The sequence below is a fragment of the Jaculus jaculus genome, chromosome 1, assembly GCF_020740685.1.
Source record: "Jaculus jaculus isolate mJacJac1 chromosome 1, mJacJac1.mat.Y.cur, whole genome shotgun sequence".
NCBI classification, from domain to species: Eukaryota; Metazoa; Chordata; class Mammalia; order Rodentia; family Dipodidae; genus Jaculus; species Jaculus jaculus.
Genome location: NC_059102.1, coordinates 328508847 through 328536845, shown reverse-complemented (window position 1 = coordinate 328536845; position 27999 = coordinate 328508847). Strand labels below are relative to the sequence as shown.

Below are 27999 nucleotides of genomic sequence, written 5' to 3'. Positions count from 1 at the left end.
AATACCACTTCATTTTTCCAGTGCCATGAGTCCTATTTTATTAGAGAATAACCAAAGGTAAGTTATCTGTAAACAATTGTTAAGGAGTTGTATTCTCTAGTTTTTCTTTTCTGTTTAAAGAATCATAAAAAATTGCTATATGTAACATCACAAAAAAAGAAAATACTAGTATACATAGAGAAAAGGCAGTGAAATTATTTTTCCAGATATAACTATCAGCAAAAAGAAATATAAAAATACAAAAACAATTGTAGGAGCTGGAGTGATAGCTTAGGGGTTAAGGCGTGGGCCTGCAAAGCCAAAGGACCGATGTAAACTGGATATGCAAGGTGCCACATGCATCTGGAGTTTGTTTGCAGTGGCTGGATGCCCTGGAGTGCCCATTTTCTCTCTCTGACCATTTCTCTTTCAAATAAATAAAAATACTTTTAAAAGAGTAGTTTTATAAACAATCTTCTTAAAACATCAAATAAATATATTCAATAAAATATTCTGAGTCACTAAACAGTAGTTACAACTATAAAATAACTGAAATCTGTCAGACTACTGGATTTGTAATACTGTATTTTTTCACTGATTTCTTCATCCGCTTAATTTTCTTCCTTAAGATTTCATGATCTTGTTTTGAAATATACCGAAAATATCTATAACCTAAAACAAAATAAGGAAAAAGTTTTTAACATTTATAAATTTTAAGTATACTTCTATATTTTAATTTTTCCCAATTCTAGAATGCTAATGATTATGGAAATAGACTCATTATTTGTAATAGGGCCTAAGCGTATTCTCAGAGCTGTCACCAGTAGAATGTGTTACAACCTATATATGATGTACCTGACTGCCCCCCATCACCGAAGTATGCCCTTCAACCTGTTTCCCACTCATTCCCTAAACCCCAGCTATGGTGACAAGCACATCACATATATGAACCCCAGCGATGGTGACACGCACATCACATATATGAACTCCAGCTATGGTGACACGCACATCATATATATGAACCCCAGCTATGGTGACATGCACATCACATATATGAACCCCAGCGATGGTGACACGCACATCACATATATGAACCCCAGCTATGGTGACACGCACATCACATATATGAACCCCAGCTATGGTGACACGCACATCATATATATGAACCCCAGCGATGGTGACGCGCACATCACATATATGAACCCCAGCTATGGTGACACGCACATCACATATATGAACCCCAGCTATGGTGAGACACACATCACATATATGAACCCCAGCGATGGTGACGCGCACATCACATATATGAACCCCAGCTATGGTGACACGCACATCACATATATGAACCCCAGCTATGGTGACACGCACATCACATATATGAACCCCAGCTATGGTGACACGCACATCACATATATGAACCCCAGCTATGGTGACACGCACATCACAGATATGAACCCCAGCTATGGTGACACGCACATCACATATATGAACCCCAGCTATGGTGACACGCACATCACATATATGAACCCCAGCTATGGTGACACGCACATCACATATATGAACCCCAGCTATGGTGACACGCACATCACATATATGAACCCCAGCGATGGTGACACGCACATCACATATATGAACCCCAGCTATGGTGACACGCACATCACATATATGAACCCCAGCTATGGTGAGACACACATCACATATATGAACCCCAGCGATGGTGACGCGCACATCACATATATGAACCCCAGCTATGGTGACACGCACATCACATATATGAACCCCAGCTATGGTGACACGCACATCACATATATGAACCCCAGCTATGGTGACACGCACATCACATATATGAACCCCAGCTATGGTGACACGCACATCACATATATGAACCCCAGCTATGGTGACACGCACATCATATATATGAACCCCAGCTATGGTGACACGCACATCATATATAATATCCCTATGTTAAATGAGCCATTTCTAAGAGCAAATGACTACAGCTTCCCTCTCAACGTTCACTTGTAAACCAGCCTCTATAGCATCAGTTATGGTGAGAGCATTCTCTGTGGAAAATCACTGAAGAATTAGAAGAAACACACCACAGGCTAGAAGCAACAAGCACCACCACTCACTGCAGGCTCCTAGTAGGTGGTGGGCAAAGATCAAGATCTGATGAGGTGCTAGGTCGAGACATGCTAACTGCTTGTAACTCTCACCATGCAGACAGTCGCATGCTGCCAAGTATTTCAGAGAAATGAATTGAATTTCTGTCAAAAGGGATGCAAAACCACATACCTTTCCCTAACAGCAGTCCAGCTACCAAGGCTTTCTCACAAGCCAGATCTGAGTCTTCCTTCCAGTCACTCTTTGCCCAAAAGTGGCTGAAATGAAAGGTTGGCCACCAGTTTTTCCTGGACTTCCACTCTTCTTGAACCCACGAAAGATGATTTCTGGGAAAGACAAATGTCAAAGGAAATGTCAGGGACAGATGGGGGACAAGCTATATTGTACTCCATGTGACAAAGATGTTTCCAAGCTAACTTTTGAGCATGGTCATGACATAGCACATCACCAGCAGAAACGTGAAGGCAAATGCATTCTTGCTCTTAGTCTCCACACCCATTTCCACTAACTAGGACGGGAGGTCATTACAGCAGAGCTTGGAAATAAAAATCCTAGATTGAAATTTCTAATCTTCCATTTAACTGTACGATCCTGAACAAACTACTTAACCTCTTTTTTAAGCCCCAGTTTCTTAAGGATAAAAATGGTACTTAATTCATGGCAATTATATTAGGATTAAACTAGCCCAACAGTATACAGGAGGGCTCACATAATACTCCTTACATAGCCTGCTACCTAGTTAATATGTGTTAGCTATTATCATAATTACTTAAAAGATATTTTACCAAAAAACAAAAACAAAATAAAGACAGCATGGTGGCACTTTAATCCCAGCACTTGGGAGGCAAAGGTAGGAGGATCGCCGTGAGTTCAAGGGCACTCTGACTACAGAGTGAATTCCAGATCAGCCTGGGCTAGAGTGAGACTCTACCTGGGGGGTGGGGGGGGGGAGGTACTTGAAAACTTTACATAAAATTATATGCTACTGAAAGTTACTCTCCAAATTCAGGTGCCAGTACTGTGCAAGCACATAAATATACAAGTTTGACAGGTGAACCAAACAAGCCAAATGTTCAACAATACATTAGTATTTATGTGGCCCCTGTGACAGCAATACATGCAGTCAAAAAATGAACAGTATATTTCTTGGCCTTCAAGAATCCTATCATCTAGCAAGAGGTTCAAATTTGTAGGTATAGTAAATATGCCAACATATTACACTGCCATGATTTGAACATGTATCCTTGACAGAATGCTTCACATGTTAAAATGCAGTGACCAATATGAATGAAGGTACTAGGATGTGAGGCACTAGGAAGGGACTAAAACATGAGAACTGCCTTGCTCCCTTCCAACATGTAAGGACACGTAAGAAAATAAATATGTCAAATAAGCTGGGCATGGTGACACACACCTTTAAACCCAGCACTAAGGAGACAGAGGTAGGATCACCATTAGTTCAAGGCCAGCCTGAGGCTACATAGTGAATTCCAGGTCAGCCTGGGTTTGAGTGAGACCCTTCCTCAAAAAACCAAACAGAAAAAGTCAAATAAAACCCAGCCAGTTTCAGCACTGTTCTATCTTCAGGATCAAGTCAGTTGTGAAGCCTGAAACAAGTTTTCACGTACACTGGATATCATTCATATATATTTATTTATATATATTTATATATATGTGTGTGTATATTATGTATATTATATATATATATAACTACACGTGTGTGTGTGTGTGTGTGTGTATATATATATATATATATGTATAACATTTAATTTTTGTATAACTTTTCTCTCACATAAACAATAAAAATGATCAGCACTTCCTTTTTTACTCAAAACACGACAGAAAGCCGGGTGTGGTGGCACACGCACTCCCCAGCACTTGGGAGGCAGAGGTAGGAGGATCATGGTGAATTTGAGGCCACCCTGAGACTAATAGTGAATTCCAGGTCAGCCTGAGCTAGAGTGAGACCTAACCTCAGGGGGGAAAAAAAAATGGCAGTAATGATACATTTGGATACCCACCTTCAAATGGACTGTATCTCCAAGTTTCTAGTGCATTCAGAAAAGCAGCGGAAGCCTCCATTCAAGAAATCCACAAACACTGGACTAAGTGATGGCTCAGTGGTTAGAAGTGTTTGCTTGCAAAGTCACATGGCCCAGGTCCAATTCCCCAAAAAGGCTAGATGTACAAAGTGGTGCAAACATCTGGACTTTTTATGCAATGGAAAGAAGCCCTGGCACACCCATATTCATTCACAGTACTATCCTCCTTGCAAATAAATAACTTTTTTAAATCCATAAACACGAGCCCAAATTGTATAACTTGACAGGCATTAGCTAAAACATGGTGACAGGTTATTTATGAAGAAGCAGTCAGTAATAAACGCTGTATTTCTTACACCATTAGTATCTGTTTCAGGTATTTTGCCAAGTATGTCCAAGCAGTTATGTTCTTAGTGCATCCAGCAAAATCCAAGACTCCAAATAACACTGCCAAGCCCAGTTTGCGGTGTTCTTCTTTCTCTGCAAAGGTCATAAAGTCCAGGTTTACAGAGGGTATTCAGGAAGTGTGCAAAACTAAAAACACAAAGGCCCCCTCCTAAGGCAGTACTGAACTGTAAGCCTAATGGCTATGGAACTGTTTCAAACAACTCAAGACACTCAAACTCCTGATGAACCTGAAGGTTAACGAGGTTCAGGAGCTGAGTCTGATCTGGGTGGGCATGCTCCTCAACTTACTAGGACCAAGAACAGTATTTAAAAAACCTACCCTACTGGGCATTTGGTGTAATTCTCTTCTCTCAGGAGAGGGATCTGTACAGTCTTTATATCATCAACTTGGCTTATGCAAGAGTTCCTTCTAATAATGATCTTTTTGACACAGAGTCAAAGAAGCCCTATGGCTGTAAGGTGAGGTAAACCATGTCACTGGAAGCCACTGCTCTCTTGCTAACCACTACCCAGTGCTCTAGACCAAAGGGACAGAGAGCAAATATGTTCAGTTCTGTGATTCCCAGAGTCGGCACAACTACACTGATCCACCATTGTGGTATGAAAGAACCATGGACGACATGGAAGAGGTTGCAACTGAATCTAACATTCTCGACAGAGAATGAGGCAATGTGGTCCCTGGGTCAGATGGCCGATCCTTAGTTCAGTTTATTTGTACAAAGAGGTATAAAACACTGAGTACTCACCTGATTTTCTGAGTAACATATGGAATTCCAACATCAGTGTATGGGATGGCACAATATCATATAAAATCTGGAAGAAACAATAATCATGTACTTTAATACAATATAAGAATAGTTCCCACATTTCATCTTACTTTCAAATTAAGGTCTTTTGGATAACATGCTCTCATCAGTAAATGAATCAAGGATTGAAAAGAGCTCTAGAATCTGAAAACAGTGAATAATAGCAAGTTACTGTTTAATGGGCACACAATCTTTGTGATAATAAAAAGTTCTAGATGATGATAACGACAACAAACTGTGACTTTTTAATGCCACTAAACAATACACTTAAAATGGTAATTTTTGTAACATGTTTCTCATGATAAAAAGTTAAATAATGCCAGGTGTGGTGGTGTACGCCTTTAATCCTAGCACTTGGGAGACAGAGGTAGGAGATCACTGTGAGTTCAAGGCCACCCTTAGATTATAGAGTGAGTTCCAGCTCAGCCTGGGCTGGAGTGAGACCCTACCTTGAAACCCCCCCCCAAAAAAAATAAATAAATAATATACAGCAACCCCAAACACGGAACTATTTGGGAACAAATTTAACAAACAAAATAAAGCAGGGCATAGTGGCTCACATCTAAACTCCCAGTGCTTGGGAGGCTGAGGTGGGAGGACTGCAGTGCACTAGAGGCCAGCCTGGTTACAGAGCGAGTTCCAGGTTAGACTTCACTAGAGCGAGATCTTGCCACCAAAAAAAGTTGGGGGGAAGGGCTGAAGAACAGGCTCAGCAGTTAAGAACACTTGCTCGCAAAGCCTGAGGGCCTAGGTTGGACTCTCCAGTACCCACATAAAGCCAGATGCACAGAGTGGTACATGTGTCTACAGTTCGTTTGCAGTAGTTGGGGCCCTGGTGTGTGCTCTCTCTTTTTCCTCCCTCTCTCTGCAATAAAACAATATATATGTGTGTGTGTAGACACACACATACACACACGCGCGCGCGCACACACACACACACACACACAAACACAAAGAGGGCTGGAGAAAAGGCTTAGCAGTTAGGAGCACTTGCTGTTTAAGCAAAAGGGCCTCCTGGAAGGGCCTGAAATTGCCCAAATTGGACTCTCAGACACAATGTAAAGTCTTTGTGATGCACATCTGTAACCGCAGTTCATAGCAGGCAGAGACTAGAGAATCACTGGGGCTTGCTGATAGAAAACAGCAGCTCCAGATTGAGGGTAGGACCCCAAATCAAGGAAGTATACGCATGAACAATGGAGAAGGGCACCAGAAACTCTCCTCTGACCTCTGAATGTAGATATACGCACACATGCAAAAATACAAACTAAAACATTTCAAAGAGATTAAAGACCTAAATGAATAGATATAACATGTTCAGTTTTAAAATCCCAATATTGTTAAAAGTCAATTTTCTCTGAACTAATATAGATTCAAAGTCCCAGCAAGACTTTCTTGTCACAACAGATGAACTGATTTAAAAATGCATGTAGCGGGCTGGAGAAAAGGCTTAGTGGTTGGGCACTTGCCTATGAAGCCAAAGGATCCTGGTTCAAGGCTCGATTCCCCAGGACCCACAGTGGCCAGATGCACAAGGGGGCGCATGCGTGTGGAGCTCCTTTGCAGTGGTTGGAGGCCCTGGCGTGCCCATTCTCTCTCTCTCTATCTGCCTCTTTCTCTGTCTGTCGCTCTCAAATAAATTAAAAATGTTTAAAAAAAATGCATGTAACAGCCCAGCACGGTGGCACATGACTTTAATCTCAGCACCTGGGAGGCAGAGGTAGGTGGATTACAGTGAATTCAAGGCCACCCTGACACCACATAGTGAATTTCAGGTCAGCCTGAGCTAGAGAGAGACCCTATCTTGAAAAACAAAAACAAACAAAAAAAATTATGTGGCAATTCAAAGGACGCAGAAGAGCCAGATGTAACTTTGAATGTGAATAAAGCTATGTAACCTGGTTTTTGTGGTGCCAGGATCTAACCAGGCCTGGCCCACACTATCGAGTGCTCTGCCATTTGCATCCCCAGCACCTATAGCCGCCCACAGGTGCCATATAACAAAGCTGGAAAACAAAAGCATTAATGGTGCTTGAATGCAGACTTTCATTTGTTTGTTTTCCAAGGTAGGGTCTCACTGTAGCCCAGGCTGACCTGGAATTCACTATGTAGTCTCAGGGTGGCCTCCTCACAACAATCCTTCTACCTCTGCCTCCAGAGTGCTGGGATTAAAGGCGTGCACCACCCCGCCAGCTTGAATGCAGATCTTTAAGACAGCCCAAATACTGACATGAAACTTCCATACCTTCAGGACACTTATCAGCTTTGCTCTTGGTGCCTTCTCTCTTTTCAGAAAGTTGTATAAGTAGATATGAGCATTGGGGTTTGATGGGAACTTTTCATCATATGCATAGTTGGTGAGTACCTCTCGGGCTCCATCTTGATCACCATAAAACTCTAGCATCTATATAAAACAAGTCATAATGTTCTTGGCGAATTCTGTAAAACAGTTTTACAAAAAAGATACAACTTTGTTGCTAAGAACAAAAAGATCACAAAACCAACAAGTTAACACTGTATAGTGGACAAGAGGAATACTTATTTTGCTTTCACTGAAATTGTTACAACTTTTACAGAACAGGTCGTTTATTTGCAACAGACGTCTACATGTTTTTCCTCATATGTGTTACTGAAGGATCAAGAGCATCTTACTCAGTTTGTTCCCATCTGTGTCCTCTATAAACTCATGTTTTGAACACTCGGACCCTAGCCAATGGCAACTTGGGAGGTGGAGCCTTGCTAGAGATATGTTGCTGGTGGAGAACCTTGAGGCTTATTAATCCCTAGTTTGCCAGTGTTGTTGGCTCACTCTCCTGCTGCTGCTGTTTTCCACCTGCTGTGGCAGAGGTGATGTCCAGCCTCTGCTCATACCATGCTTTCCCTCCATCATGGAGCATCCTCTAGAGATTATAAACCAAAATAAATCCTTTCTTCCCGTGGGCTGCTTTTGGTTGAGTGTTTTGTGCCAGCAACAAGAAGGAAACTACAACACTACCCTTATGGAAAAATTCAGATTTATCTTCTAATAACACAATGATCACTTCAGTACTCATGAATTTTCACAAATTATTTTGAATATTATTCCTATGTCCAGTGACAAGCAAGTGCCTTTAACTTCTGATCCATCCTTCCAACCCTATCCTTTTACAATGACTGAAGTTCAGGACAGCTTTATAAACTTCACCTTCCAGATATAAAGGTTAAATACTGGTAAATAATACTAACTTTAAAAATTTATTAGGACCAAAAAGAAAACATTCTTTTCTCTTTGCTATAATTTTCTATATTAGTTTCCTTCTGATTAACAATGATAACAAAGGTAATATAATCAATATTTTCTCCCTTGTTTTAAAATCTTTGTATTGGTGTATGACTGTCATGAATATGAGGTGAATATGGGTGCACACATGCCACAGGGCACATGTGGAGATCAGAGCACACTCTCAGGCGTCAGTCCTTGCCTTCTACTTATTTGAGGAAGGGTCTCTTATTGTTTGCCATTGTGTATACCAGACTAGCTGGCCCAGGAATTTCCAGCAATTCTCCTACCTCCTCCAATCTTGCCATAGGTGTGATTGGATACCAGATGAGCACCTTACCCATTCAGTTATCTCCACAGCCCTCTTTTTTTAAAAGATAAGATTTCATTAAGTAGCCCAGGGTATCCCTGAAATAACTATAAGGCTAAGACTGGTCTCTAACTCATAGCAGTCCTCCTGCTTCACTTCCCAAAAGCTGGATTACAAGTATGCGTCACCATGCCTGGCTTATTAATACAATCTTATGAAAAGTCTACTTACCTCTACATAACTCTTCACAAAAAGATCCCAAACCCCAGGAGTTTTAATCAATGCACAAAAATTTACAGATGTCTTCCAACTCTGGCTGAGCATGTTTCGGGATTTTGTGGTAAAAGCATAATCATCCTCATCTGCCCAAATATAAAATATTTTGAAAATAAGTTCTATATTAGTATTCTGTCAAATCAGAAACTCACATTCAAAGGTTAAGTCCTAAGCTAGAGATGAGATGGCTCAATGGTTGAAGGCATTTGTTTACAAAGCCCGGCAGCCTGGGTTCAAAGCCCAAGAATCCATCTAGGACCAGATGCACAAAGTAGCACATGCATCTGGAGTTCCTTTGCAGTGGTAGGAGGGCCTGTTGTGCCCAATCTTTCTCTCTCTTTGTAACTTTGAAATTTACAGGTTTCTTTGATATAACAACAAAAGCATAAATGACAAAAGTAAAACCAGACCTCATAAAACAAATTATTTTTGTTTTTTAAAGATATTTTTGCCCAGCATTGTGGCGCACGCCTTTAATCCCAGCACTCGGGAAGCAGAGGTAGGAGGATTGCCGTGAGTTCGAGGCCACCCTGAAACTCCATAGTGAATTCCAGGTCAGCCTGGGCTAGAGTGAGACCCTACCTCAAAAAAAAAAAAAAAAAAAAAAAAAAGAAAGATATTTTTATTTCTTTGCAAACAGAGAGAAAGGCAGGGGGAGGATGGGCACACCAGGACCTCCAGCCACTGCAAATGGAACTCCAGATACATGCACCACTTTGTACATCTGGCTTTATGTAGATACTGGGGACTCAAACCTGGGTTATTAGCCTTTGCAGGCAAATGCCTTAACCACTAAGGCATCTCTCCAGCCCTGTTCTGTGTTTTGAACTACACTGTCAAGGGCTGGGAGATGGCTCAAAAGTTAAGGGCATTTACTTGCAAGGTCCACTAGCCCAGGTTCAATTCCCCAGTTCCCATATAAAGCCAGATGCACAAAATGACAAATGCATTTGGAGTTCAATTACACAAGATGATCTGGTGCACTCATATTCTCTCTCTCTCCCTTCCCTCTCTGTCTGCTTGCAAATAAAATTTTTAAAAAAATTTCAAGTATCAAGAAAGTAAAAAGAGGAGCCAGAGAGATGGCTCAGTGGTTAATGGCACTTGGTTACAACACCTGATGGCCTGGGTTCAATTCCCTAGCACCCACGTGGAGCCAGATGCATAAAGTGGCACATGCATCTGGAGTTCCATTTGCAGTGACAGGAAGCCCTGGTGTACCCACTCCACCCAACTGTTTGCAAATGAATGATGAATATTAGAAAAAATAAAAGAAAAAGATACACAGAATAAAATATTTGCAAATCACATGTATTATTTTATAGGCATATATTTGATTACATGTTGTTTATACATTTGACATTTGTGTTAAAAGACTTCTGGCTAGACTGCATTAAGAATTTATTTTTAGAGCCGGGCGTGGTGGCGCACACCTTTAATCCCAGCACTCGGGAGGCAGAGGTAGGAGGATTGCCATGAGTTCAAGGTCACCCTGAGATGACACAGTTAATTCCAGGTCAGCCTGGACCAGAGTGAGACCCTACCTCGAAAAACCAAAAAAAAAAAAAAAAAATTATTTTTAAAAAATAGAAAATTCTTGGGGGCCAGAGAGATGGCTTAGTAGCTAAGGGACCTGCCTGCGAAGCCTAAGGACCCAGGTTCAATTCTCCAGGTCCCACATAAGCCAGGTACACAAGGTAGTGCATGCGTCTGGAGGTCATTTGTGGTGGCTAGCTGCCCTCGTACACCCATTCTCTCTCTCCTCTCCCTTCCTCTCTGTCTCTAATAAATAATGTTTAAAAAATTCTTGGGCTGGAGAGATGGCTTAGTTAAGGCACTTGCTTGCAAAGCCTAAAGACCCCGGTTCAATTCCCCAGGACCCACGTAAGACAGATGTACAAGGTGGCGCATGCGTCTGGAGTTCATCGGTAGTGGCTAGAGGCTGTGGTGTTCCCATTCTCTCTCTTTCTCTTAATAAGTAATTTTTTAAAATAAAATAAAATAAAATAAAAGCAACTCTCAACCAGGCATGGAGGCACATGCCTTTAATCCCAGCACTCAGGAAGCAGACATAGGAGGCTCGAGGCCAGCCTGGGCCTACAGAGTAAGTTCTAGGTCAGCCTGAGCTAAAGTGAGACCCTACCTCAAAAAGACAAAAAAAAAAAAAAAAAACTCTCAATAAATAATTAAAAGATAATTGAGTACCAACCAAAGATTTAAATACAAATTTCTCCAAAGACAATATACAAATGGCTGGTGGTAGTTACAGGATATGCATTTTAAATTTACTCATTGTATCCACCATACATATGCTTTCTGTGCAAGTTAATACTTCAAAATCTTAAAGGGGTAAAGGCACAGCAATGTGGTCTTTGTAAAGCGGTAGCTAACAAAGGCATAAAAATGACACCTCAGAATAAAGAATGTTCTGTTCCCAGCAGTCACTGAATGAACATCATCTGGACTTGACGTGTGGTGATAAAGGAACAGATCACTAATATGGAAAAATTTATTTTTAAGAAAACAAAAAGCAATGTACACGCATGAAAATTGTCAATAAAAGTTAAAAACCAAAAAAAGACAAAAAGTAGCTCCTTAAGCACAAGCAGCATTTGAAGGAGGGTCCTCATCACCAGGTGCAACAAATCCAACAAAGGCACCATAGGCAAAGCCACAGACGCAGGAGTGAATGCCAGGCACAAGCCCACAGGCCAAGTCCTCAGCAGTTTGGTTACACACAGCAAGTGCCAACACTTTCCTCCGTCAAGGGATACTGAGGTAAAGATGATCTGAGAAGCTCCATCTTCATCTTTCCATGCTACAGGATAAAATGTAAACTGTAAAAACATACTGACTGATCTATCCATGGGAGGGACACTCTAATGCCACAGTGCAAATGGTTTTGTCACCAAGTATTTGCTTGGGTTCTACCTAACCACATGTAAGAAAAGCAAATAATGACTTTAAAACTCACCTAGTCAATTCATACCAGTAAGCTATCTTGCTCGTTTGAGATAGAGACTTGTTAGGTAGCCCAGCCTGGCCTCAACTCAAGACCGACCAACCCCAGCGGACTCCATGTACTGGCATTGCATCTATACTCGGCCATACCTGGCCTCAATAAGGACATACTTCTTTTTGTAAAAAGAAGTATTACACCACAATATGTGGTTAACATGAAGAACGTTAAGATTGACTTGTGACGTCAAGATTGCCCAGTCTTGACAAGAAGACACAGCATAAACCACACCACTAAAAGGCAAGAGATGAAGAGCCAATGATACAGACCAAACAAGTGAGATGGAAAGCAGAGGGCCAAGCCCTCCCAGGACTAAGGAACGAAGACAGCTATTCAGAAGTGCCTTGGAGAGCAAGGAGGAGCTAGCAGGAAGGGTCAGTGCTCAGAAAGCAAGGGAACACCACCTGTCACACAGCATAGTAAGGAGGTGGTGCACTCATACTAGGTCTCAGATTCGGAAGAGGGTTTATTTTATCCTAGCCAGGCCACAGAGCTTATGCAAGGAAAAGTGCTGGGAATCACCCAGCTCCAAGGAACATAACATTGGGAGCAGTAAAAGGCATCTCTTAACCACTGCAGTACTAAGAGGAGGGGACCACAGTTTGAGGACTGACTAAGTGGTCAATTTTTGGTGTGCTCAGAAAATCAAGAAAACGGGCTGGAGAGATGGCTTAGCGGTTAAGCGCTTGCCTGTGAAGCCTAAGGACCCCGGTTCGAGGCTCGGTTCCCCAGGTCCCACGTTAGCCAGATGCACAAGGGGGCGCACGTGTCTGGAGTTCGTTTGCAGAGGCTGGAAGCCCTGGCACGCCCATTCTCTCTCTCTCCCTCCCTCTATCTGTCTTTCTCTCTGTGTCTGTCGCTCTCAAATAAATAAATAAATAATTTTAAAAAAAAGAAAATAAAGAAAACTACTATAAAGCTCTTCTGTAACCTTTCATGGAAACTGTTAAGATTCCTTCACCAAACTTCAGCCAGGCTCCTCCAAGCCCTCTCTGCACAAGCCCCAACCTTTGGTCTGCTTATAAAGACTGGAAGAAATATGGATAATCACTAGAAGCTGAAGGTTGAATCCCTTAACATGGCTGCCAGGAAAACTCAAGGCTAACGCAGTATTTCCCGTTTGCTACAGCTAACACACCAAGGCCTGAAGCCACCTTCTGAGGAGAGCAGGTGCCACAAGCCTCAGTAAACCCAGGTGGCTTTGCATGGACCCCTGCTCTTCTCATTCACTTCCTGACTTGGTTCCTCCTCATACACTTTCTTCCCTTTAACTCACTGAGTCACCTCATTATAAATTGGAATGGAGCTTAGAAACTCTTTTCCCTACTGCTAGTTAACTAAGTAAAATGGTTTCAAAAACTCTGACTAATATCCAGCTATGGTTATCTTTAAACGAAAATCACATTCAAAAATGGCAATGAGGGGGCTAAAGAGAGGGCCCAGCAGTTAAGGCGCTTGTCTGCAAAGCCTCATGACCTGGGTTTGATTCCCCAATTCCTCATGATGTCAGAGGCACAAAGTAGCAATGCATCTGGAGTTCATATGCAGTGGCTGAAGGCCCTGGAGTACCCATTCTCTCTCTCTTCTATCACTCTGCTTGCAAATAATTTTGTTTGTTTGTTTGTTTGTCTGATTTTTCAAGGTAGGGTCTCACTCTAGCTCAGGCTGACCTGGAATTCACTCTGTAGTCTCAGGGTGGTCTTGAACTCCACAACCACACTCCTACCTCAACCTCCTGAGTGCTGGGATTAAAAGCATGTACCACCATGACTGGTTTAAAAATACATTTTTTTTAAAAAAAAAAAGGGCATTGAATCTCAAATATCCAGGAACTTACCAAATGTAATTTACAACGGGAAAGTTTTCTACTCTATCAGAAATGTTGTAAGCCAAGCATGGTGGCGCATGCCTTTAATCCCAGCATTCTGTAGGCAGAGACAGGAGGATTGCCATGAGTTCGAGGCCACCCTGAGACTACACAGTGAATTCCAGGTCAGCTAGAGAGAGACCCTACCTTGAAAAATTAAAAGAAAAAAAAAAAAAGAAATATAAATTATAACAGATAACCAAGGGCGAGCTGGGTGTGGTGGCACATGCCTTTAACTCCAGCACTTAGGAGGCAGAGGTAGGAGAACTGTAGAGAGTTTGAGGCCACCCTCAAACTACATAGGGAAAAACTGGTCAGCCTGGACTAGAGTGAAACCCTACCTTGGAAAAAACAAAACAAAAAAGATAACCAAGGCTGAAGGGATGGCTTAGCAGTGAAGGCACTTGCCTACAAAGCCAAAGGACCCAGGTTCGATTCCCCAAGACCCATGTAAGCCAGATGCACAAGGTGCACATACATCTGGAGTTTGTTCGCAGTGGCTGAGGGCCCTAGTGCACCCATTCTCTCCCTTTCAACCTGCCTCTCTCAAATAAATTTTTTAAAAATTAAAAAAAAAAAAGATAATCAAGGGCTGGGGAGATTGCTTAGTGGTTAAGGCGCTTATCTGCAGAACCTAAAGATCCAGGTTTGATTCCCCAGTACCCACATAAGCCAGATGCACATGATGGCTCATGTGTCTGGAGTTTACTTGCAGTGGCTAGAGACCCTGGCTCACTCACTCTCTGCCTCTACCTCTCACTTGAATAAATAAACAAAATATTTACAAAAATAATAAGAATCTAAAATGAAAGTTAATGCCTCTTCTCAATTTTCTCAGGACAGTGTCCATAGAGGGATTACTAGGGTCACTCTCTAGGATCCCTTCTACCTTCATATTCACTCACCAATCTTTGACAATTCCATTTTCTTTTTGGACCAAGCATAGTATTCCAAAAGCCCTTTGTAGGCCTGAACAAGGTTGATTAGGATTTCCTGGGATGATGACTTCTCACCATATCTCCATGTCTCAGCCTGACTTAGAGTTCTGTTTGCTTCCTCGAGCATTCCATGATGCAAAAGGTACAATGCATGTTGTAAGGAGATCTGCACCAATAAGAAAATCCACTGTCATTTCACTTAAATACTTACATAACCATTTGTTAGAAAACTCAAAAAATACATAGTATATGCTGGGCTAAGTCCTTGAGGACGGCTGTGATTTGAATGCAAAAGTTCCTACAGGCTCATGTGTTTGAACACGATCCCCAGCTGGTGGTGCTATTTCAGATGTTCTTTCAGAAGTTGTGGAACCTTTAGGAGGTGGAGTCTTGTCGAGGGAAGTAGATCACTGGGGTAGGCCTTGAGGTTTTATAGCCTGGCCCCAAGTGCTGTTCTTTCCAATGTGTTGAGCTAGCTTCCCACTCCCGTCACCCACCATGCCTTCTCCACCATATAACTTCCCTTTCAAACTGTACGCCAAATTAACTTGTTCCTTCCTTAAGGCACTTCTGGTCTATTTGTTCATGCAACAAAAAAGTAACTACGACAAGGACTAAGTGGTTAACATCAGGTCTAGTCCATAAATCAAGAAAACTACACACTAGAAACCACAGGGCTGGAGAGATGGCTTAGCAGCTAAAGCGTTTGCCTGCATAACCAAAGGACCCAGGTTCGATTAGCCAAGACCCATGTAAGCCAGATGCACAAGGGGGCAAATACGTCTAGAGTTTGTTTGCAGTGGCTGAAGGCCCTGGTGTGCCCAGTCTCTCTCTCTCCCTCCCTCTTTCTCTGTCAAATAAATAAATTAATTAATTTAAAAATATATGAAACCACAGGCTCGTATCATAATTGACGTTTTGCCATCAACCCTTGTAATCAAGGAAAAGAACCCACATGAAACAACTAACACTAAGTAAATGAGTTAAATTATATAAACCAAAACAATATGCCAAAGTAAAATATAGGTTTTGATGACAGTGTCTTGTTTCATATACTACATAAAAGCTAAATGACATGCTTAAACAAGTTAGTCATCCTTTTGTTTTTGAGTTTCAAATGTTATTATTAACCCTTCAGAAGAGCGTTAAAGATGAAGTGAGATTTTTTTGCATACTCTAATGACTAGTTTGGCCTACAGCTGACAATCACAACTTTATTATGTCAAAAAAGCTCAGAGAAAACATTTTAATAATGAGCATTGAAGAATGGCTACAGTTTAGGTACAAAGGAAAGTGTATCTCAGATAAAGTAGCAGCAAAAATAATTACAGAGCTACGTGTGGTGGCAACACCTATAATTCCTGATAGAGGGAGGCTGAGGCAGGAAGAGCCTGAGGTTGAACCCAGCCTGATCTGTCTACAGAGCAAGACCTTGTCTCAAAAGAAAAAGAAAACTTAACACAAAGAATGAACATTAGATGTGAGGTCATTAAGGAGGAGAGTCATGGAAGTAATCAAGTGCATATGCAGAGCAAGATCATGAAGTTCAAAACCCTCATCTCAACTGCTGCAATAATTTCTGAATGGTTTCCCTATTGCTGCCCCAGTACAATCCATCTTCCATGTGGCTGCCAAAGTGCATCTTGATGGTCATTTATCTTCATCTTCTAATGACTCTCACGAACTACAGGAAAAAATCCAAGCTCCTCGGGCACAGAACACAGGGTCAGCTTGTACCCAAGTGAGTTCTGGTATCCAAAGCTTTAGGTGTAGGCTATTAAAGTCTTCTCTACCCTGCCATACCAAAGCACCTGCTAGTGCACACTCAGCTCAGGCATCACTGCCTGGCCTTTCCTCTACTGGATCAATCCCAGCCTCTTCGATTCCAGGACAATCACTTGCTCCTTTATCTTTGTACTGCCCATTGCACTGCTACTACAGGCCCCATTATTTCACTCTCTTTGCCTAATTGCTGCCTTCTCCTCTCCTTCCTCTTCTTCTCCTGCCAGAACCACTCTATTACCCTGCCTGGAAAACAGCAATAGTGGCTTCATTTGTTTTGATACTAGTCACTGAACCAGGGCCCTGTGAATACTAGGCAAAGGGCTCTACTGTGAGCTGAATCAGCAGCCCTCTGCTTTGCATTCTGAGTCAGGGTCTCCCTAAGCTGTCCAGGCTAACTAGCCATAAGCTTACTATATAGCCCAGGCAGGCCTTGAATTTGTGATTCCTCTTCTTTTAGCCTCATGAGTTGCTGAGATTATAGGTCTGTTACCAAGACTAACAAAAACGTTTTTAAGATTAACAAAAAAGTTTTGCTGGTTATACTAATTATTGTCCTCAGACTCTGGAAAGAAATGAGACTGTCTTCCAATTTACTTTTACTGTGAACCAAAAGGAATACTAATTAACAATGTAAATTTCATAGACTCTCCTCAAACAACTCTACAGTTTCTTCTTAGGAAAGCTGATGAGGACAGAGCACAACATGGAAACAGGCCACCCTTTTTCCAACTGCTCAGCCAGTAACTCTTCCTCAAGAGGAACCACGGTTGCCCTCTGGCCCTGCCCATTCATTTCTGCTCACAGCATGCTGTTCTAACAGAGAACCAGATCTTAATGGGGCACCGAGCACATACACACACACTTAGGAAAGTTGTCCTATACTAATATAAGAACTCTAACTTATACTATACTAATATAGGAGTTTCCTATATTAACATAGGGATTCTAAACTATAATTCTAAAATTAGAAAAATACAAAACAACATTGTGGAAAAGAGTTTAGCAATTCCTCAAAATAGTACTATGTAAAGGGCATGGATGTTGTGTATAATAACCTAGCAATTCTACTCTGAGGTGTATATCCAAAGAAACTGAGAACAAGCACTCAAGCAGATACTTAAACGGGTGATATTCACTGACACATGATTGCCAAAAGCCAAAAGATGGAAATAACTCAACAATAAGTAAGAAGATAAATATGTAATGAACAGACTACTATTCAGTCAAAAAGGAACATAGTTCTTATACAAGCTACAATGTAAACCAATCTTGAAAACATATGTTTTTAAAAGGACAAATACTGTTTAAATCCACCTGTATGAAATACTTAAAATGGACAAATTCATGGAAACAGAAAGACCAAAGGTTGCTAGGGACTGCAAGTGAGGAAGTGGAAAGCTGTTGCTTACCAAATATGAAGTCTCAGTGGGAACAGAAGTTTTAGAAATAGTAGTAATGGCAGTGCAATGTTGAATATAACTAATGCCATGAGCTTTACACTTAAGACGATTAAAGTAGTACATCTTGGACTGAGGAGATGACTCAGAGGTTAAGGCACTTGTCTACAAAGCTTAACAACCCAGGTTTGATTCCCTAGTACCCACGTAAAGCCAGATGAACAAAGCAGCACAAGCAGCTAGAGTTTGTTAGCAGTGGCTAGAAGCCTGACATGCCCACATTCATTCATTCTCTTTCTCTCCTTGAAAATAAACAAACAAACAAATAAGACAGCAAATCTTGCCCTGGAGAGATGGCTTAGCAGTCAAGGCATTTGCCTGCAAAGCCAAGGACCTTGGTTCAATTCTCCAGGTCCCACATAAGCCAGATGCATAAGGTGGTGTGTGCGTCTGCAGTTCATTTGCAGTGGCAGTAGGCCCTGGCACACCCATTCTCTCTCTTTCTCCCCGCCCCATAGCCTTCTCTCAAATAAATAATTTTTTAAAAACACAGCACATCTTTGCTTTGATATTCATATACAAAACATATAAATAAGCCAGGCATGGTAGCACATGCCTTTAATTCCAGCACACAGGAATTGAGAAAGGAGGGTCACCATGAGTTCCTGGCCAGCCTAGGCTACAGTGAGATCATGCCTCAAAAAAGCAAAACAAAACTATATATATACTGGGGGGGGAGGGGAGGCCACTGGAGAGATGGCTCAGCAGTTAAAGATGCTTACTTGCAAAGTCTGTTGGCCTAGGTTTGATTCCCCAATACCCATGTAAAGCTAGATGCACAAATGGTTCGTGCATCTGGAGTTCATTTGCAGCAGCAAGAGATCATGGCTTGCCCATACTCACTCTCTGAAATAAATTTAAACAAATAAATGTGTATGTGTAAATGTGGAAAGGAAAAAATTCAAGACTTAAAAAAACCGAAGAATGCATTGTAGGCTTTGCAGGCATCAATGTCTATCACAATTATTCAACTGACAGCTGTGTTCCTATAAAACTTCCTGGTCTTGCAAAATTAAAAGCAATTTATAAAATTATTGGAAAAGTGCTCTTCAGTTAGAAACATAGAGAGAGGGGGATATAATATTGTGGAAATATCAATCATTTTGGAAAATATTTTTATTAAAGATATGAATTTGGGAGAAGGCACTGTCCCAACAGTAGGAACATTAAGCCATTTTAAAACAGTCCAAGAGGTGGCGGAAAAAATGAGGCTGGCAATGTACCACAGAAACTTAACTCAAGTCTCCACGAACAGAGGAGAAAGACATGAGAAGGCGCTTATGGCCTGCCTCAAGCAAGGGAGCTGCAGCTGTGAACTCAATAGTGGAAGGGGCCTCTCTCCACAAAGGGCGTGACAAGGTCATTGAATGTGTAACATTAAGACAACAATGAAAATGGAAATAGATAAGTAAAATTAAAGCCATAAAAAAAAAAAATAGTCCAAGGATGTTTCACTTTTTCCCCCTAAAGTCAAATGGGCACTTATATGAGAATGTGGCCCATGAGCGTCAAGAAGTAGCGCTTCACCTCTAAAAGGCAGGTTTGGAAGAAGGAGCAGACAGACAGCAGGTGCTCTCATCAGACCCCATGGAAGTGGCAGGAAACCAGGAAGTGAGTTGTTCTCACTTCCTGCTACTTCCGGCTTTTCTTCCTTACCTGTAGATCTTACCCATTTTCCATTCCTTACCATTGATATAAGCAGTCAACACACACACACACACAAAGTCACTCACTCACTCACTCTCTACATATGTAAATTCACAAGACTCACCTTCAAATAATTCAAGACACCAATATTTTTCATCCGGTCAGCAAATGTATTGAATGTCTCCATGTTGCTTTTGGGGTGATAAAATAAAATTTCACTTCCAAGCTTCCAAATAATCTGTCAAAGCAGAAATTACTACCAAAATGTAAAGCTTTTACCTTTCTCAATTTTTGCCTGTAAGTTTTATCAGATGACAGCATGGAAAAACATCCTACCATTCCTTCTCATCAAGACCACTACTGTTGGTATTTTTATCCAGTAAAATGTATTCAACCTTATGTGACAAGCATCTACATAAAAGCTTGTATAGAAATGTTCACAGATACATAAAATGTGGTATTCCACACATGGAATATTTTTTGACAATAAAAAGGAATAAAGTAACCAAGGTGTGGTAATGCACACCTGTAATCTCAGAACTCAGGAGGCAGAGACAAGAGGACAAACAATTCAAGGCCAGCCTTGGCTACATAGTGAGTTTGAGGGCAGCCTGAGCTACATGAGACCTTGTCTCAAAAAATTGAAGGAATGAAATATTAATACATGGTCCAAATATAGATGAATTCTGAAAACATGCTAATGAAGAAGCCAATCACAAAAGGTCACATATAAGAGCTACTGTGGGTAGAGCTAGAGTAAAACTTGTAGCAACCTGCAGTTTCCTCCAGCAACTCTCACTTGTTTACCTCGGGGGCAGCTTGCTTTTTGTAGCTGTCCCAATCTTCCAAGGTCTGCAAGTAACTGTGCATGTACTCTGCAGCTTGCTGCCACTGGTGCTTCAGCAGAGCATCCTGGATGAAACTTAAACATGTCCTTGTTGTCTGAGCAAAATCCTTCTTCTTTTTCCCTCCAGTCACTACAGAGACAAAAGAGAAGAACCTTTACCCAGTTACTCCAGTTCAGCTATTCAAAAACACTTGCTTTGGGGCTGGAGAGATGGCTTAGCAGTTAAGGCGTTTGCCTGCAAAGCCAAAGGACACAGGACCCCCGTAAAGCCTGATGCATACGGTGGCACATGTATCTGGTGTTCATCTGCAGTGCCTAAAGGCCCTAGAGTGCCCATTCTCTCTAGTAAATAATTAATTAAATTTAGCCAGGCATGATAGCACACACCTTTAATTTCAGCACTCAAGAGGCAGAGGTAGGAGGATCACTGTGAGTTCTGATCAGCCTGGAAATACAGAGTGAGTCCCAGTTTATGCGGGTGCTAGAGTGAGACCATAACGTGGGGAGGAGGGAGCCAGACATTATGGATCATGTCTATAATCCCAGCACTAAGGAGGCTTCAGTAGGAGGCTCACCATGAGTCCAAGGCCAGCCTAGGGCTACAAAATGAGTTCAAGGTGTGGGCTAGAATGAAATCCTACCTCAAAAAATAAAATAAAATAAAATAAAATAAAATAAAAACTTGTCCGTATTTACATTAAAATGGAAGAAAATGCTTTTTTTTAAGTTTTTAAAAATATTTATTTGAGAGAGAGAAGCTCAGAAAGAGAAAGAAAATGGGCGTACCAGGGCCTCTAGCCACAGTAAAAGAACTCCAGATACATGCACCACATTGTGCATCTGGTTTTACGTGGACACCTGGGTCCTCTGCCTTTACAGGCAAGCACCTTAACCACTTAGCCATCTATCCAGCCGTGGGTTTTTGTTTTGTTTTGTGGCAGGGTCTCACTCTAGCTCAGGCTGACCTAGAATTCCCTATGCAGTGTCTGGTTGGCCGTGAACTCATAGTGATCCTCCTATTGATGCCTCCCGAGTAATGGGATTAAAACTGCATGCCACCACACCCAGCAGGAAAATACTTTTTTTGTTTGTTTTCCGAGGTAGGGTCTCATCTAGCTCAGACTGACCTGTATCCATCTTAATACAGTTCAAGGCAAAGGGATCTGAAAGAAAAGGCAGAATTGCTTATTTCCTTTATGTTTAAGGTCTTAAAAAAAAAACAAACATATTTCTATCTTGAAATTAGCTGTGCAGGGTAATCCCAGTACTTGGGAGACTGAGGCAGGAGGACTACCAGGAGTTTCTGGCTAGCCAGGTCTATGCAGTAAGAACCCATCTCAACAAAATATAAAAGCAAGGAAATGGCACCAGCTTGGTGTGTGTGTTGAATCTTGCCACCACCTTGTATTTGAGATGGCTCTATGCTGCCTTACTTACCTACAGTTTCTAGTTGCTTCTGAAGCCAAGGGAAATGCATTCCTTTAGCAGAGAGCATAGAGGTTTCCATCTGCTCATCCTCTGTCACTGGCTTTCTCAGCTCTTCACTGAAATCGCTCACATCTGTTTCACACTGAAAATAAGTCAGTTGTAGTTTATTTTAAGCCACACGAATCTGGGCTGTACAGAAAAGCAGCCCCCTCTAGCCATCTTTTCATATCATCTGACCTGAAATTTGAAATTTGCTATGCAGTCTCAGGCTGGCCTCGAACTCAATGCAATCCTCCTACCACTGTCTCCCAAGTGCTGGGATTAAAGGCGTGCACCACCACACCCAGCTTACTTTTATTAGCTTTTTATTGACAATCGCTGTAATTATAGACAATATACCATCCTCACAATCCCCTCCCACCACCCTTTCCCCTTCTAACTCTCCTCCACTGAATCCTTTCTTCTTTGCAACCACTGTCTCTTCTATTTTGATGCCACTTTTTTGCCCTTCTATTACGCAGATCTTGTCCTAGGCCAGCCACTGTGAGGTTGAGTGCCGCGGGCAATTTCTGCTTGGAACATAGAATTGCAAAGCACTCCTCCCCTTCCTTGTGCATACTGGACAAGTGCTCCTTCACGGAGCCACAGCCCCACACTACGGTATTAGCTTCCTACCGAGCTTCCCTGCCCCCAACTTTGCTCCCCATCAAGAAAGCCGCGGTAAACCCGTCCAGAGCAAACGCTACGGACGAGCTCATGCGTGTGGTGTCACATCCGAACATGAAGCCGACCGAAGCCGCGCAGTGAGAAGCCCTAGCAACACAAACCCTCACTTCCGCAAGTCTCCAAGCGGCCATGCGGTTGCCACGGCTACCCAGCTTCGGCTCCTCCCACCCGGCGTTCTCAGAACCCGAGAGCTCAGAAAAACCCGCGGAAACGAGCAAAAGGAGCCCACGGCTGGACCGCGGCACCGCCCTCCGTTCGGCTGGAGGAGCGGGCGTACGGACGACAACGGGGACACCTACCCGCCGGCGGCTGGGTCTCCGCGGCATCGCGGCGGCCTCCCGCCTCAGAACGGCGCGTACGAACGCTCGCCGGAAGCGGGTGGGCGAGCGTGTCCTGTGAGCATGCGCGAAGCCGGCGCGCAGGCGTGGCCCCGCCCCCAACGCCGGCTCAGGCGGGAGGAAAGCCGCAGACCGCAGCTCGGCCGCGGAAGTGACCTCGGGACGTGACCCGGAAGTGGATGTAGTGTCCTCCCATTGGCGCGTGCCAGCGGGAAAATGAAAGACCAATGCCAAGGCAGTGTGGCGAGGAGCAGAAGGTCGCTTTACCCGAAATACCTTCTTTTTGTACCCTGATTCTTGCCATATGGGCACACTGCTCCAATAGAAGCTTGCTTGGAGGGTGGCTCTGACTAGAAACATCTAGCCATAATGCCTTTGTCTCACTGCATCCTTGAAGATGCTTTTTAATTACTTTTTTGTAAAGTTTCAATTTAAGTGACTCACTGGTTTCACAACTGGGGAAAGAATCATTTTATTTTCCATTACAACAAGGATTGTTCTGGAGATTCACATGGAGTCAACTTTCTTTGGGACATTGACAACCATGTATCAATTAGGAGGTCAAAAATGGGATGGTAGGGCTGGAGAGATGCTTAGCGGCTAAGAACCTTGCCTGCAAAGCCGAAGGGCCCAGGTTCAATTCCCCAGTACCCACGTAAAGCCAGCTACACAAAATGGAACATGCATCTGGATTTGGTTTGCAGGGTCTAGAAACCCTAGTGCACTCATTCTTCCTCTCTCTCTTTCTCTCTCTCATAAGTAAATTAAGAAAAAAAATTTTTTTAAGGAAGTAGGATGATTAAACCAGGTGAAATGAGGCACAATTGAGGGAGTCTGGGAAACCTGGGAAGGGATCAAGGATACATGAAAAAAGAATATTTGAAGAATGTGAATGGGAAGGGTATTTGTAGCATCTGAGAACTGAAAGAATACTGAAGAGTGAAAGATAAAGGGAGACAGCTTTAACACATGATCAAGGCTGCATAATGAAGCAGCATCTTGAGAACTCTTGGCATTTACCATGTATGAGTGAACTGTTTGAATGGAACCCTGGTATCACAGGAATGGAAGGGTCTAGTAAGAGTTTGTGCATAGATTATCTTAAAATTCTATGAATACTTAATTGTGTTCTTTATAAACAATATGCAGTAGTCATGGGCTTGCAAGAAAAGTTCTTTTTTTGTCATTGTTTTGTTTTGTTTTGAGGTAGAGTCTCACTGTAGCCCAGGATGACCTCAAAGTCACTATGTAGTCTCAGGGTGGCCTTGAACTCTCAGCAATCCTACTACCTCCACCTCTGAGTACTGGGATGAAAGATGTGAATCCAAGATGGCATCATATAGAGAAGAAATGAGCTGAGCCCTAAACAAATTACTGACACACAAAATTGTAAGCAATGAAGTGTTTTTTTCTTAATATTGTATTATTTATGAGAGAGAGAATGGGTTCACCAGGGCCTTCTGCCCCTGCAAACGAACTTCATACGCATGTGTCACCTTGTGCATCTGGCTTATGTGGGTCCTGGGGAATTGAATCTGGGTCTTTAGGCTTCACAGGCAAGCACCTTAACTGCTAAGCCATCTCTGCAGCCCTCCATTGATTTTTAACCCCATTTCTAATAAGAAGGTAACTATCACATTAATTGTTTTTGCCAATGTGTAATGTATCACTTCTGGTTGCCTTCTTGATTTTTCTCCCTACTTTATATACAGATATCAGAATAATGCATGTATGTATAGATATCTTTATAATTAACCTTTTCATTTACACTGACTGTCCTAGACCTACATTTCCTGGGGGCCGGGTGGGGGGGGCAGTGTTTGTTTGTTTTGTTCTTTCAAAGTAGAGTCTCACAGCCTAAGCTGACCTGGAATTCAGTATGTGGTCTGAAGTTGACCTTGAACTCAGTGGTTCTCCTACCTCAGCCTCCCAATTAAAAGTATGTACCACCATGCTCTGCTACTTCTTGTTTTTTAGCCATTGTTGTCTTAACTATTTTCCTGTGCAGTTATGACTCTTTGCCTTCAAGGAAACACAGTTGACAATGGTATCACTATTCTTTTTTATTCATTCTGAGCTTTAGAACTGACCATTCCTTTTGATCTGTCTTCAAACTAACTTTCTGTTAAGTCTTCTGATAAGCCTATTTCATTGATTTTTTTTTCATTTAAAATACTATAGTTCTTCTTGGAATTTCTCTTTTTAAAATGTTTTCATGGCTGGAGATATGGCTTAGCAGTTAAGGCACATGCTTGCGAAGCCTAAGGACCCAGGTTCGATTTCCCAGTTCCCACATAAGACAGATACACATGGTGGTGCATGGATCTGGAGTTTGTTATCAATGGCTAGAAGCCCTGCTGTGTCCATTCTCTCTCTCTCTCTCTCTCTCCCTCCCTCCCTCCCTCTCTCTCTCTTTCTCTCTAAAGTGTGTGTATGTATGTATGTATGTATGTGTATATATATATATATTATATATATATAGGTTTTCTAGCCCAGGTTGACCTGGAATTCACAATGTAATCTCAGGGTGGCCTCTAACTCATGGCATTCCTCCTACCTCTGCCTCTCAACTGCTAGGATTAAAGGCATGCACCACCATGCCCAGAAAAAAATATTTTTTTAACGTTTTTGTTTTTATGCTCATAGCTCATATTTATTCACTGTGTCAGTCCTTCCAACTAAGTCTTAAAAGTTATTCATAAAGAAGGAGTGTGAAGTATTTTTATATTGGTTATAAAGTTAAATAAAAATTAACCTGCTCCAGTGATGAGAAACAACAGGGTGGGATGGAGGATGCTATAACCCACATAACATCAGCCTTCGTCAACTGCTGATAACTTCACAGCCAGTTGTTTTCATTGTGAGTCGGAAATCTATAAACAAAAGTTTCTTTGAGAGTCTAGTTGAGTGACCTGTTCCCACTGGGCTCTGTATTAGTTACTTTTCTTGTTTCTGTGACAATACCTGACAAGAGAAAAATACAGAAAGATTTTATTTTGGCTCATAGTTCAATGGCTCAGTCCATCATGGTGTTGAATACATGGTGTCAGGAACTTGAGGTGATTGCTCACACAGTCTTTAGTCAAGAAGCAAGGAGCAGGGCTGGAGAGGTGGCTTAGCAGTTAAGGCACTTGTCCACGAAGCCTAAGGACTCGTGTTCAACCCTCCAGGTCCCACAGAAGTCAGACACACGAGGTGACATAAGCACACAAATTTGCACATATGCACAGGATGGTATACACATCTGGAAATCAATTTCAGTGACTAGAGCCCTGATATGCCAATTTTCTGTCTCTCTTGCTGTCTTTTGCTGATAAAAATTTTTAAAAAGAAGCAGGGGAAACTGGGCATGGTGGCACATGCCTTTAATCTCAGCACTTGGGAGGCAGAGGTAGGAGGATTGCCATGAGTTCCAGGCCACCCTGAGATTACATAGTGAATTCCAGGTCAGCCTGGGCTAGAGAGTGAAACCCTACCTCAAAAAGAAGAAGGAGGAGGAGGAGGAGGAGGAGGGGGAGGGGGAGGAGAAAGAGGAAGAAGAGGAAGAAGAAGCAGCAGCAGCAGCAGCAGCAGGGAGCAATGAATACTAGTGTGTTAGTGTTCAGCTTGTTTTCTCCTTTTTACTGAGTCCAAAACCCCACCCATGTGGGTCTTCTCTCCTCAGTTAAACCTGTCTGGAAACCTTCATAGACACACTACGGGAGTATTTCCATGATGGTTTTAAATCCTGTCAAGTTGAAAAGATTGACTATTGACTATGGACTATTGTAGTTATGTTCTTGTTGCTGGGATAAAGCACTTAACCAAAAGCAGTTGATGGGAGGAAAGGATCAATTTTGGCTTCTAGTCTTGAGAGGAACCGCTATGATGGCAGGGAAAGCATGGAATGAGCAGAGGCTGGACATCACCTCTGCCATAGCAGGTGGAAAATAGCAGCAGCAGAGTGAGCCAAGTTCTGCAAATGGGAACTGGCTATAACACTCCTAAACCCACCCCAACACCACCTCCTCCAGCAAGGCTCCACCTCCCAAGCTGCCATCAGCTGGGGACCAGGCATTCAGAACACATGAGCTCATCAAGGACATCTGATTGAAACCACATTATTGACCAGTACAGATTCTTTGGATATTCTCCAACGTGTTGACAAAGATCCATTTCAGTCACACTTCTACATCCCTTTCCAAACTAACTTTAAACCCAGATTCCACCAGTCGTTTCTGCACTCATGAATGCAAATCCTCTTTCATTTATACATCTGTGTCTTTAGCAGTTTAACAGGTGCACTTCATTCTTACCCTAATCTAAACAAGACAGGTACCCAGGAAACTACACCAACCCATTAAAAATTGAAACAGACAGGTGTGATGGCCACGCCTTTAATCCTAGCACTTGTGAGGCAGAGGTAGGAGAATCACCTTGAGTTCAAGGCCACCCTGAGACTACATAGTGAATTCCAGGTCAGCCTGGGATAGTGTGAGACCCTACCTTGAAAAAAACAAAACAAAACAAACAACAAAAAAAGTGTAGACAGTCAGGATCCTTGGAAGGGCTATCTTGTGGATTCTGCATTTACTCAGCACATGGTACTGCATCTAGTATCACCTAGCACAAGAAGAAACTGAGGCTGTGACCAGATCTACCATTCAACCAGACATTTAAGACTTTCCCTCTCAACACACTCCCCCTTGCAGCACAGTGCTTCCCCTCATACCATGTTTGCAGCATTCCTTCCCTGATCTCAGC

General features: G+C 42.3%; 1 protein-coding gene across 5 annotated transcripts; it reads right to left on the bottom strand.

Annotated features, from left to right (window-relative positions):
• Positions 1 to 12: 12 nt before the first annotated feature.
• On the bottom strand, positions 13 to 23300 carry Taf1a (TATA-box binding protein associated factor, RNA polymerase I subunit A). 5 transcript variants are annotated; one of them, XM_045159923.1, is made up of 11 exons: positions 23218 to 23300; positions 22202 to 22334; positions 20725 to 20894; positions 20042 to 20155; positions 14996 to 15194; positions 9160 to 9290; positions 7605 to 7763; positions 5300 to 5366; positions 4502 to 4625; positions 2275 to 2429; positions 13 to 651 (listed from the first exon to the last, which is right to left on the bottom strand). In XM_045159923.1, the coding sequence occupies exons 1-11, from the start codon at positions 23242 to 23244 to the stop codon at positions 539 to 541; spliced, it is 1392 nt and encodes a 463-aa protein (XP_045015858.1). In that variant the 5' UTR covers positions 23245 to 23300; the 3' UTR covers positions 13 to 538. The 5 variants fall into 5 exon arrangements, with proteins under 5 accessions (XP_045015858.1, XP_012803131.2, XP_045015871.1 ...); XM_012947677.2 differs by lacking the exon at positions 23218 to 23300 and adding an exon at positions 22868 to 22937; XM_045159936.1 differs by lacking the exon at positions 20042 to 20155.
• Between the last annotated feature and the right edge of the window lie 4699 nt (positions 23301 to 27999).

Excerpts from the sequence above, each read along its gene's own strand:
- Taf1a (XM_045159923.1), bottom strand. The coding sequence starts at position 23,244 with ATGCCGCGGAGACCCAGCCGCCGGCGG. Across the intron at positions 20,156-20,724 it reads AAAAGCAAGCTGCCCCCGAG|ATTATTTGGAAGCTTGGAAG; the intron begins GTAAACAAGTGA and ends CTGCTTTGACAG. Across the intron at positions 5,367-7,604 it reads AGCTGATAAGTGTCCTGAAG|ATTTTATATGATATTGTGCC; the intron begins GTATGGAAGTTT and ends TGTTTCTTCCAG.